General features: G+C 34.0%; 2 protein-coding genes across 2 annotated transcripts; one reads left to right on the top strand and one right to left on the bottom strand.

Annotated features, from left to right (window-relative positions):
• Positions 1-7,673: 7,673 nt before the first annotated feature.
• LOC131596732 (heavy metal-associated isoprenylated plant protein 41-like) lies at positions 7,674-8,508 on the bottom strand. The gene is made up of 3 exons (XM_058869476.1): positions 8,367-8,508; positions 8,055-8,253; positions 7,674-7,953 (listed from the first exon to the last, which is right to left on the bottom strand). Exons 1-3 carry the CDS (start codon positions 8,506-8,508, stop codon positions 7,674-7,676), a joined length of 621 nt encoding a protein of 206 aa, XP_058725459.1.
• Positions 8,509-9,917: 1,409 nt separating this feature from the next.
• Positions 9,918-10,286, top strand: LOC131596731 (uncharacterized). The gene has a single exon (XM_058869475.1). It carries the CDS (start codon positions 9,918-9,920, stop codon positions 10,284-10,286), a length of 369 nt encoding a protein of 122 aa, XP_058725458.1.
• Positions 10,287-13,455: the final 3,169 nt, after the last annotated feature.

The raw sequence follows: 13,455 nt of genomic DNA, 5'->3' as shown, positions 1-13,455 counted from the left end.
AGAAAAGTTGCTGCCATTGAAGTAGACAAAGCTTTTTTTTCAAATATGCATTTTCGAACTGAACTGTCTTAGGTGTTCGAAGATGCATATCCGAACTCTTTCCTATGTCATAATTTGTTATGTTTTTTTCAAGATATGGCTGAAAACCATGGAAACCAAGGAAGCATATGACTCGTGCGATCCACCCTAACAGCCTCAGCTCGTCGCGAGAGGGCTCGTCAGCACGAGCAGGCTAAAGCCGTCCCCCTCTGCCTCACGATTGGGAAGCGTCAACTTCTAGGAGTCCACTTTAACAAAGGTTGGGATCCCAGAGTCGTCCGACCCATAACGAAGATGAGCCAGTTACACCCCAAGTCCCAGTTGCACCCTGCTTACGGTAATTTCCAAATTCCACTATTAAGTTACAAACTAATTTTTTCTTTTTACACTTGTTACTGATACTTTTTCTTATTGATTTTCAAGGAAGGATCATAGCTCACTATCACCACAATCCACAGGTTTGCATGTTCCACAACCTATACTCATGATTGGTCTTATGTTTGTCAATTTGTTCCTAGCAGAGGGAATGGTTTTATCTTGTCGTACTGTGTGTATATTGACCGTGCTCAGAATGATGACGTAAAATGGAGACCATCAGGACAGAGTTCCATTTGAGCCTATTTCCTTATACTATGGATGGTTGACATATGGAATAAACATCATGTGGATGTGTGTGCCCGAGCGGTGAATGCGATAGTTTGGGTAAGTGTAGATCATTCGTAGGACACCCTTCCAGGTTGCTTCTATTTGTATTGTCCGTGGAGACTTGGATGACATTCTGAAGAATTTTGAGAATCATCTGGTATCGGTGGAGTATCGGACTCATGAAGCCACATCTCAGTGGAGTTATGTCAAGCATTACATGACATGGTTCTATAAAGTGTCTCACTCTTACATGACACAGGGCGCCCCTGGACGTCCACCTAGGTAATGGACTAGAATGTCATTGATGTGTTATCGCACACTCAAAATATTATGTGACTTACACGTCAGGGCATCGAGTCTGAAGAATTCGCAAGAGGTGGAGATGAAGCGGTCACCCTACCACAATCTATTTTTTCTGAGGCACAAAGTGACGTGGCTTACCGTAGGAAGAGGAGGAATGGTTGTACTAATATATTCGGTTTCTGTAATAGAATGTTTTGATTGTATTTTGTTTAATTTTCATTGACTTTGAGAATAATGGTTGTACTAATATATTCGGTTTCTGTAATATTTATTTGTATTAAAGCTTTGCGTAGTTCAATAATATTTGTTTTTATTAATCGTTAAAACGAATAACGGAATTTTTAATCGAGTTGAAATTAGTTTAGATTGAAAACACGACAATACTTGAAAACTCATTATAGAAAAATTACTTAGACAAAAATTCAGAGATGCATCTTCGAACCAATTTGGTAAAATATCCATTTTGGTCCCGTAACTATACCCTTGAGTTCAGATAGGCCCCTTAAATTTTTTTCGTGTTACATTGGTCCCTTAACTTTCAAAACATTTTATTTTAGTCCTTTTTGTCTAATTAGCGACGGATTTAGCGACCGCTTTTCAAAGTTTTTCTGTCACAAATTAGACAAAAATGACTAAAATGAAACATTTTGAAAGCTAAGGGATCAAAGAGACACGAAAAAAATTAACGGACCAATTTGAACTCAAAGGTATAATTAAGGGACCAAAATGAGTATTTTACCAACCAATTTCCTTAAGAAACGTGGAGGTTGTTTGATTTTTTAAGAACAAAAGGTGATTTCGGAGAGTCATCTTTGAATTTTTTTCTCGGGGTGATTTCGAAGATGTATCTTCGAGCTAACTTTTGGCAAAAAACGGTATTTGGTGCGTTTTGAGATGCATCTTCGAATTCACCCAGGATTATTTTTGGATTTTTAGAGGTGTGTCCCATATAGCAAAGGTTAGATGAGAAATTGCCTTTTTTTTCACTCCCCCTTCCAACATTTTAAAAGTTTCACAACGTTAAAAAAACATCATTCAAATTTTATGAGCATCATATATAATTTATGAAATCCTTCTTTTGCACCTACAGTTGTACATTTTTCTCTTTTGAGTCAACAATTTTTAAATCTATAACAACATGCATTGTCTCATTTCCTATCAAATTCTGGTCGGAAGATCATGTATTCACTAATATAAGAAGAAATTAATACACATTTTATTCAATCGTTATTCCTTTCACTACTACAAAAAACACATTTTATATCAGTTGAAAAAGAGGTTATATCTCGGTTTCATTAAGGGAAAAATTGTATTGGTCATTGGTTTGATCCCTAGCAACAACATTTATTTTATTTTCAAAAATATAAAGCGTGTGCCGGTTGAAAAACAAGTTATATCTAGGTTTCATTGAGGGAAAAGTTTTATTGGTCATTGGTTTGATCCCTAGCAACAACATTTATTTTATTTTCAAAAATATAAAGCGTGCGCCACATACCTCTCGATTTTTGTTAATATCTAAGCTGGGAAAAATAAAGTATTTATGTCGATTTGAAATAATAATTGAGGGGTAAAACCTTTTTTTCATTAATAATTTGTGTTAAATTTAAATTTGACTAACATATATTTTTTTAGACAAAAACTAAATACAAATTTTGTGACAGGATGAGGAAATTTTATTTTATAACATAACAAAACCAAATATACATAGAATATCAAATTACATCCACCATATAAGAAAATAATATGCGCTGGAAAAAACAATTAAGCTTTTTTTGTGATTGGTCAATTACCTCTTTATTGGGGTAAAACGGGTACTACAAATATTAACCCTAATAATCATTATTTTATACAACTATTAATTGTTTCATTTGTTTCTAAGGTAAACCATTTAATTTCCCAACTCAAATCAATGTATCGCATTATTGTTCAAATATCACACCATATCTCTTCTGATCTCCCAAATTTGAATTTCTTCCACTTCTTTTTCTTCTTCCTTCTTCCTCCTCTTTTTCTTATTGAAATCAAACAGAAACAAGCAATATTCTACTACATCTCTTTACAAATGGTTTTGATATTTGCAAGTGTTGATCTGTTATCAATAATAACCAAGTTTGATTTTTTGTGTATTGTTTTGTACAATAACAGATTCTAGAAGAGGACTCTGAGATGCTCGTTCCTTACTCTGAAGAGGTTGTTGTTGAAGGCCCCTAATCTATGGAAGGTAATTTTCTTTTTTCAGTTTTAGAATCTTGCATTTTGATTATTTCTTTTTTATGATTATGGTTCGGTTTATGCTTTTTGATTTTATGGGTTTGAAATAAGAGTCATTGAACTTGGTGAAGATGTGAACTTTTTATTAGAGTTCTCTTCGTTGGTGAAATTTGCTTTGAATTTTGTTGATTTATATTTGGTGGTTTTTGCTTTGATAGATGAAAAGGGGAAATTTGATGAGTTGGTTAAGGATAAGGGTCTCCAAAGACTTCACCGGAATTGAAAATGTTGTAGACAAGCTATCATCGTCACTCCGTTGCGCTACATCTGTTATTGTTATTGCTGGTATTGTAGCCGTTGGGTTCACTCTCGGTTGATATCTTGTCTCAATCAACCAAATATGTTGATATTAAGATTGATCAGGAAATACTGGATTCAGTTACAACTGCCCTTACAGAAGGATTGTTTCTTTGATGTTAGAATATGCGGAAGATTATTCTATTCTTCTCTGTTGTTGTGAGTTTTTAAACTTCTAATGCAAATTTATCTGTTAAAAAAAACTGTGTATATTTTCAGAAAAAGCGTCTCATCAGTCTTGCTGTTGGATTTATACTGCTATTATTGGCTCCTAAACTTTGCATTTGTATTTTCTCCCTCTCTCAACTTTGCATTTGTATTTTCTCAATTGTGTTGTTGTAGAGAGATACCTCACAAATTCTAGTTAGGGATATATTTAGATTAATTTCTAGACTCCAAAGATGGATTTAAAGCTGACAATAACTTTTTCGTCTAAGCTTAATGCTTTTATGATTGAGCTGCGCACGAGAGATCTCTGAGACGAGAATATGGATGTTCTCGCAACTTTGCGTTAGAGATAACCTTAGTTGTGATTTCTCTCGTGGGTGCTTCAGAGATGAACACTGATGTGAGAGATACATGACGGTAATGACGAGTATCGTAGGTTGAGTGCAACTGATCGATAGGTTTAAGTTTGCGACAAGTGAGTGTATTTGAATGCCCGATAAGTTATTCTCTCCGAAGAATGTATTTATTTTCCTTTTTATATCTTTTTACCTTTTGTTCATTTCAACCAGAATTTAGAAACGCAGAAACCGTTCAACGTCATTGTAACCAACCATTCTCTGTGGGCACAATAATTCCCGAAGTAATACTTTCAAATATTTTGCTTGCCGCTTTACTGCGTCAACAACTACTCACTTTATTATTTAAGCTACACACCTAAGCAAACACCACTACACACCAAAACTACTAGCTGCATTTTTCAGAAAATGGAGAAGTCATTTTCTCCAAATTTTGAACCAAGCACAAATCCTAATCTTGTAGATAGATATTTAACTTTGTGATTCTTGAAAGGAAGGATTTTAAAAAATAGAAGGTTGGAATTTGAGGAGAGTTAGAGATATAAAGAAACAAAGGAAAATAAAAGTGTTTAAGTGAAAAAAGAGAGATCACAACCACCATTATTCATCATCTCCAACCTCACGAAAAACCTCTCATAAAATCAAACCACCACACAAAGCCTCCACTACTTGCCACATCTTTCATTTCTTGTAAAATAAAGTATGTAAGTTGCTATTACTCACTAAAATCTTTATGTTAGTATTGTCGTAGTTACGTAATATTCCATGATTTTTGTTGTTGGAAATTGGACGTAATATTTTATTGTTAATATATCTATGTTGTTGTATTTACATTCTTGTATGTTGTTGTTCATGATGTAACCATGTTGTTGTAGTTATATTGTTGATTCATGAGGTTATTAGTATTCTTAAAGTAGCCATATTGTTGATATTGTTGTTGATGCTTGTGAAATAATAAGGTTGTTATTATAGATATCTTGCTGCAAATGTTTATGAAACATCCATATAGTTGTTGTGTTCATGATGTAACCATGTTGTTGTAGCTATGTTGTTGATTCATGAGATTATTTGTATTCATAAAGTAACCATATTGTTGATAATGTTGTTGTCAATGAAATAATTATGTTATTATTAAAGTTATGCTGCAAACCTCACTTTGAAGAAGTTGAGAATAATTTTGATAGCGTAAAACTCATGGGAAGCTTAAAAACCTAACTCTTATGTTTTAAAATTTGTTCATCAAAATCCGTGGATTTATCATCATCAAAAAGGGGAGATTGTTAGAACAAGTTTGGTTCTGCAAGTATCATTGAGTTTTGATGATAACAAAGCTTAATATGTATAGAAAACAATTTTGTACTCTAATTAGTTTGTTAAGTACTCGGATCAAAGAAAACATATTCTGACTCTAAAGAAGTCAAGTATGTACGAACCAGATTCTAAACAAAGCATATCTAAGGTCTGATCTAAGAAAAATCTGAAGATTGTCAAAGTCTTAAGTGAGCAGACTCTTAATTGTAAATGCACTTTGAATCAAAAGAAGAAACAAAGGTGTGTTTAAAAGAAATTTAAGCATCTGGATTATCAAGTCTATACCTCTGCAAGAATCTATTCAGAATGACTCTGAGAAAGACTCTGATATTTCAAGCCTCTAAACTATATAGAATTTAAACTATATAGGTTCTGAACTCTACTCAAACTTCTTCAACTTGTATTTGAAGCCTCTGACTAGAAGATTATGACTAAAATAAGTATATGTGGCAACAGTACAACCAATACAAGATCAAATATTCTTTACATTACTCAGATAATCTAGAAATAGGATTATACTATTGTACTATCCTTGTTTCAACTCGTTCCATCCTCACACCCATTATTTGCAGCAAGCATCTTCATACTGTTGCGAAATTGAGAATATTCCAATTCCATCCTTCAACAGATTTATTCTTCATCTATATAAAAAGGTCTTGGAAGTTTGGAAGAAGTGGAAAAAGTGAAAGACAAAAAGAAATCATAGAGAAAATAAAAGAATGAACAACAACAAGAAATTCTTTGAGAGAAAACTACGATTGACAGATACAACCGTGGTGAAATTATTATTTTTATTTAAATATAAAAATTAATGATGACTCCCTTTGTTGTATAAAAAAAATAGTAAAATGTTGGTGCTAGATTTGAAACTCGTAAGCATTAACATATCACAACAGTTATTATTATGGACCATAGCAATAGTATCTTTTACTTCCTCCATCTCACAATAGGTGTCCTCTTTGAGATTTTCACACTTTTTAAGAAAATGATTAATTATGTTGATTTCAATGATAAAATGAGTCTCATTTACAAAAATAACCTTATTAATAATCGGTAGTGGAGTACTTAAGTGAATTAAAATATAATAAATAAGGGTAAGTTAGTGGAAAAAATAATAAATATCACAATGATATTTTAAATGGACAAATAATTTGAGACAAATAAAAATAGGAAAGAGGACACCTATTGTGAGACGGAGGGAGTAATTATTTTGCGGTTTGTTGAAGTTTTGAATGGAAAGGCTAAACGGAGAAGGGTGTTGATAATTTGGTTGGGAACGTGTTGGGCATTATGGATTACTCGTAACAACATAGTTTTTAACAATGTTGGTTTTGGAGTGGAAGGTGTTGTTGATAAAATAATAGAGCTGTCATGGTTTTGGCATTCTGTAGGATTAAAATCCAAAAGATGTAGAGAATTTTATTGTTGTTTAAGAGTCCGTTGGACTTTGTGTAATCGTTGTATCCTTTGTAAACGGGTGAGTACCCTTCATACTCGTTTTCATTATTATTCTATTGCTTATCAAAAAAAATTAAATTGATAAAAAAATGTAGGCACCTAAATAAGGCCTATTATTTCGATTAATTGATTAACCGAGATAATAACATGTTACGATAGATATATTTTTTTAGTAGTGTATTGTGCTTAATGGATAAAGAGGATAAGGAGCATTTGTTTCTTAATTTGTGTGGTTAGTAACCTGGGGTGGCCGGAAGTGTGTCACTGGCTGTTTGTGATTGTGATGAAGCAAACAAAGACCGGTTCTACGTGTTTGTTTCAAAGCTTGAGATTGAAGATCGATAACAAATTTCTTGGTGAGTTTGATTGGTCCTTTAGTCTTAAGGTTTGTTGGATATTGTGGTGTTGTAGGAATGATATTAGTTTCCGATAAATTTCGGAACAATTTGGTTATTCTTTAGATGATTAAAGTAGTGACTTGGGAGTGACTTTTGTGCTTATTATAAAAGAGATATAACTTATATAAACTCTTAATAAACTTAAAAACTAAATTTTACTCTCTATCAAGATGGTTGTGTTTGGACATGATGGTGCTCAAATTAGTGGAGTTGCTTTGCATTTGGGTGTTCGCTATTGTATTAATGTACGTTGTTTTATCGGTTATAATCTAGGGCTGAGTACCTTTTGTACTATTGTTTAATCCAATTCTTCTTGCTTATAAAAAAAACTTTACTAGTGGAGTTGGTTTTATCTAAATAAAATCAATAGTAAAAACATTCATCAAAAGACAACTCAAAATTCAACTTCAAATAAATCATGACACTGTCATATGGTTAAGCAACAAAATTTGAAAGTACTACTCATTCCAATAGGGAAACTGTGATCACATTGCGAGCCAGAACCTCTCTTGTTACTATAACCTGGATAATATGACTGTTGAAAATCCACCTCTTCAATCAAAATCAATCCCTCAATTACTGCCAGACCCTCGATGTCCCATTTAAAAAATGGATATGATGTCTTGTGTGAAACATGAATTTCTCCGCTAGATGAAACAATGCTTTTAGCACTTTTGAAAAAACCACTAACTAATCTTCTGTGTAACCTGCATTATTAATAAAAAATATTGATGGATAAGATATTAATGTAGTTGCTATATAAATTTGTTTAAAATGAAGCCTTGGTGACACTTTATGCATAACTTACAGAATCTGTAATTCATCGGACTCACGACAAACGAAACCAGCATGCGGAAAGTTAAAGATAATGCGATCAAAACTTTTGTTCTTGAGATAAAGGTGTTGAGACATGTTCCCAACATCCACATTGTGCAAGACGGTGCAGCCAAGAACCTCAAGTTCACTCAAGTTACTTGATGCACTTCCATACTTCAAAACTAGAGACTCTTCAAATTTTGCAGTATTTGAATTTTTCAAAAGAGAAAGCATCATTAGTATTTCAATTAATAAAACTGTAACAAACGCATTTATAAGTTAATATTTGGTTTTCCAAATATACCTCTAGAATCTAATGAGGTAGCAACCATGTTAGAAGCTGAGCCAAATGCCCTAGCCAAGGAGAGTGAGAAGGAGAAATCTCCCTCTCCAACAAGTAAAATTATGTGAGAGCTACGATAATGCATTATTCTTTTCTCTTCCATTCTTGAATCTAAAGTGCTAAGAATGCTTAATTAAATGGTTGAAGATATCTAGTTATGAAAATCAATATATATAGACAGATTTCTGTGTTGGAACTTGGAAAGGATTCTCAATAAAATAATTGGAAACCGAATTAATAGTATTTACATTTTTTTAAAATTGAAATACGTGACTTTTTATGTACCCCAATTATCGAACATATACTACTACTATTTTTTTTTTTTTTGGTTTATTTTTTGTTTGGCAGATGAAAAGTTTTTCTTTTGATTTATCTTCTTGGAAAGCCTAATATTAATGGGTCTGATATAGAATGAATATTCCCTATTAAACTAAATGCATGCAAGTGTGATTGAATGTAGTGGTAAGATTACAAAGATGTCATTGATAGATTAAGAAGAAAAAAAAAATAAAGGTGGCTCTATACACCTTATATATTTTTCAAAAATCCTATAATCTAAGCTTTTTACTACAATATATTTTGGAGCAAATTCTGCAGCTATTATTAATATTTAACATTTCTGATGGATATACACGAGGTATTTTCTGTCGTTAATAGTATAATAAGTTCATAGCGACGTTATAGAGTGTGTTCGAAAATTAACTTTAAGATTTCATAATTTTTTGTAAAATTATCTATGAAATTTGATGCGGAATTTATTCTGGAATTTTGTACAGACTTTTATTCTGCAACAAATTTTACAGAAAGTTCAAAAGTTTACGACTTCTTGCAAATATACCTGAATTTTTTTTCCATAAGTAACAGTATCCGGATTTTAATTTTTGAATAAATTTCTTTAGTTATTTTATGAGTAAAATCATATAAATAACATGGTACAAAAGTGTGTTTGGAAGTTAACTTCTGAACAAGGACATTTTCAAACAATTTTAGAGTTTTGAAAAATAAAAAATAGGGTATAACGAACAATTCCAAAAAAATTAATACTATAAACTTGTCATCGAATTAACTTGCCACCCTCTTTTTTATATCTGGCATCCCCCATTTTTTTTAAATCCAATTTTACCTCTGTTAAAAAAAATGTGAAAATCAAAGAACTTCCGAAGCAATTTTTCGGTATGCACCTCAAAATTTTCAGTACAAAATACCGGAAATTCAGTTAATTTGAAATTTCCAGTACAACATACCGAAAATTTAGTTTATTTGAAATTTTCGGTATACCAAAATTTTCAAATTTCAGGTATACCGTAAGCTTAAAATTTCAAGTATACCGGAAATTTCAAATAAACTAAATTTCCGGTATGTTTAAATTTTTTTGTTTTTTAAACGGTTGAGATTTTGCCGACACTTTTGGAGGGTCCTAATTGCACCGATACATTTGTGTGGTCTAGAATGCACTTCTATTTGTATAAATAAGGGTGTTAGAATTATTGGATAACACATCATTTCAACAAAATGCCTCTTCCTCAGTATTTGATTAAAGTATATATGTATTTCAATGGCTGCAAGCCTACTGTTCAAACCAAGATTTCAGATGATACTGAATCTTTTGCCACCTTGAAAGAAACGTTGAATAATTTGTTGCCTGATTCCGATAACAGAAGGGTGACAAAGATCGAGTTTCGGGAGGACTGGATTGATACAAATGGAAGGGTGAAATACAACTTAATCGAGTTGAAGAATGATGAAAATGTGAAGACCATGTGGAAATCATTTCGCCGTAGGATAACTAAAGGTCCGATCGAATTGGATGCGCAAATCCAAAGATCCGTTGACGACATAATGAAGTGTCTGATTCGTCTAGAGTCTTCCGGTAGTGGCTAGGCTATCATGTTTCTGAGTACTGTTTATGCTTGTTTGTTGTTTGTCACTTGATGTTTGTTAACTATGTTTGTTTGTTATTGATGTTATTTTCTATATCTACTCGAAACATGTACTAGCCAAAAAGATTATACAATAAAAAAGATGTTTATGAGTACTGTTTATGCTTGTTTGTTGTTTATCACTTGATGTTTGTTAACTATGTTTGTTATTGATGTTATTTTCTATATCTACTCGAAACATGTACTAGCCAAAAAGATTATGCAATAAAAAAGATGTTCACGCATAAGATGTTCGTACAAAATATACAAATAAACAAATAATACAATGATACAAAATAAATCTATATAGGTCCTCCACGGGCAACATCCGTTAACCTATCTAAAATACTATGGACCTCACCATCAGGGTTTACCAAAGCCATGAGGCTATCCAAGTGAACTGTGATGTACTGGAGGCGGCTGTCCTGGTCACCAGCGGGAGATGGAGGTGGTGGTGGTGGTGAAGAAGCCCTGGTATCTGAAAGCCCTAGAACATCTGATGTTGCGGCAGGTGGTATGACCCTAGGGTGTGACACACTGAGGAACCAGTCCTGATATCCATCCTGACACTGCCCAGGCTGCTGAACCGCAACGGCTGTATCAATGATGTCACGGGGGAGCTGAGGATGTGACTCTAAAACCAACGATCAATGCCACCAGCTGGAGCCACTGGGACCAGTCGTAGGATGCCCTATATATAACCAAAATGGCGTAGACACCTCTCAGGCAAGTGTCTAGCCACATGGTTCTCCCATCTGACATACCCTGAATATAAAGAAGATACATCATAAGGAAGATGCTCGCGATGACCTGTATACGGTGTCCAGATGACATCATCCAGTGTCAGAGCATCCAGCCTCCGCCTGTACTCCATCAAGGGTGCCTATCCTGGAAGGTCTGTCTGGCCTTCCACCTCCTCGCACAAGGGACAGCAGCCGCACAACAATGGATCCTCTGCTCATAGATGCGGAGGAAGTGCTCGTAGATCCAGCATTACATAAACAAAAATAATCAAGCCTAGATAAATTAAATAAAACACAAATAACAATGTAAGAATATATACCTGTAACAAGCTCAGATAACCAGCAAGCTGTCTAGTGTCAAGACGAGATACGACATCAAACGCCGTGTATAGCATCGTCAATGCAGCCACTCTCCAAGCCCAACATGGGGTCTCAAGATCGCTGAAGAGAGTAAGATAGCGGACATCTATATAAACTCCAGACTTATCCGCAAAGAGAGTACATGCTACTGGATGTCAGAAGGTCTTGTTAGAACAAACATGTCAGAAGGTCCTCCTGCAAAAGCCTCATCAGTGTGTATTGATGGCTCAGTAGATTCAGTTGTGGTGGTGTCCGTATCATGCACCATCCACTCCTCCGCAACTCCCTCCTCAACCATAGTCACTCGCTCCTCAACCCTAGGCACCTCCTCATCAGCAACAGGTATCTGCTCCTCAGCAGTGGCCACCGGCTCCTCTGCAACAGCCACGACTCCCGAACAACAACCTCTGGCTCAACCTCATCAACCTCATATATCCTGATCCACCTGCCCGTCCACAGCAGTGGAAGCTCTACCACCCCAGCGTAGAGGTGCACGAAACCCCCTACCTGTCTGCTCCGCCCCCCGTTTCCGGTTAGAACCAGACGGAGGAACACGTCCAGCACATAAGACTGACGTACCAGCCTCCTCATCATCAGCTCGAGCAAGAGCATTGGCTCTATCGATGGCCCGACCCGCAACAGTACCATCCCTACCTCTAGTCCTCACTGCAAAAAATAGCATTTTTAAAATAGCATTTTTTAATATACCGGAAAATATAAGAAAAATAGCAATTTTTAAAAAAAATAGCATTTTTAATAAATTAAAAAAATAAGAAAAATAGCATTTTAAAAAAAAAACAGAAATACCGGAAATTTCAAAATTTCCGGTAATGAAAAAAATACCGAAAATTTTAAAATTTATGGTATTTTTAAAAATTTATAAAGATACTAGAAATTGTGAAATTCCTGGTACAAAATACCGTAAATTTTAAAATTTTCGGTACAAAATACCGGAAATTTCACAATTTCTGGTAAAAAATACCAGAAATTTCATAAAAATACCGGAAACTTGCTTGTTTTCACGAAATTTCTGATACGCTGCTTAAATTCCCGGTATCGCCCAAATATTTGAAATTTCTGGTTATCTCTGTAGTTTTCAGAAAATGTGGTACATGATTTCTGTTGGACATTTTGGTCTTTTCAACCATTTTGGGGGGTGCAAGGGATAATTTGGGGGTGGCAAAGACAAATTCTCTTCTCTCATTAAAAGAGTCCTCATTTAACTCGATGGACTTGTATTGGAATATGTAGTTATAGGCCCAAGACAATCTAATCCTTTCTGGCTAACCCATTGCATTAAACCTCTAGTCATTTTAGTTGATTTTTCCACTCCTCAATCCAACATTTTAGAATTTCACAACTTTAAAAAAACATTATTCAAATTTTATGATCATCATAAATAATTTATGAAATTCTTCTTTTGCACCTACCATTATACATTTTTCTCTTTTGAATCAACAATTTTTAAATCTAAAACAACATGTATTGCCTCATTTCCCATCAAATTCTGGTCGAAACATCATGTATTATTAATTTAAGAAGAAATTAATACATATTTCATTGAATCGTTGATTTTTTCCTCGGCTGGAAAAGGGGGTATATCTCGGTTTTTGACATGCGAGATAACGAATGACGCCGTGAAAACTTGTCACGTTATCCTTTAATTGTTGTTTTACCGAGGGGAAAGTTGTATTGGCCATTGGTTCGATTCTTAGCAACAGCCAACTGCATTTTTTATTTTTAAAACCATAAAGCATGTGCGACATACCACTCGGTTTCTGTTAACATCACAGGGAAAAAGAAAGTATTTACATTGATTTGAAATAATAACTGATTGGGGTAAAACCTATTTTTTTCATTGATAATTTGTTTTAAGTCTCAATTTGACAAATATGTATTTTTAAGACATAAACTATATACAAATTTGGAAATTTTATTTTATATAACAAAACATAACCAAATATACATATAAATACCATATTACATTATTTACATAATCAAGTGTACACATATCCAAAATGGTACACC

Source organism: Vicia villosa, linkage group LG4 (assembly GCF_029867415.1).
Source record: "Vicia villosa cultivar HV-30 ecotype Madison, WI linkage group LG4, Vvil1.0, whole genome shotgun sequence".
Taxonomy (NCBI): Eukaryota; Viridiplantae; Streptophyta; class Magnoliopsida; order Fabales; family Fabaceae; genus Vicia; species Vicia villosa.
This window is presented reverse-complemented; position numbering and strand designations above follow the sequence as displayed.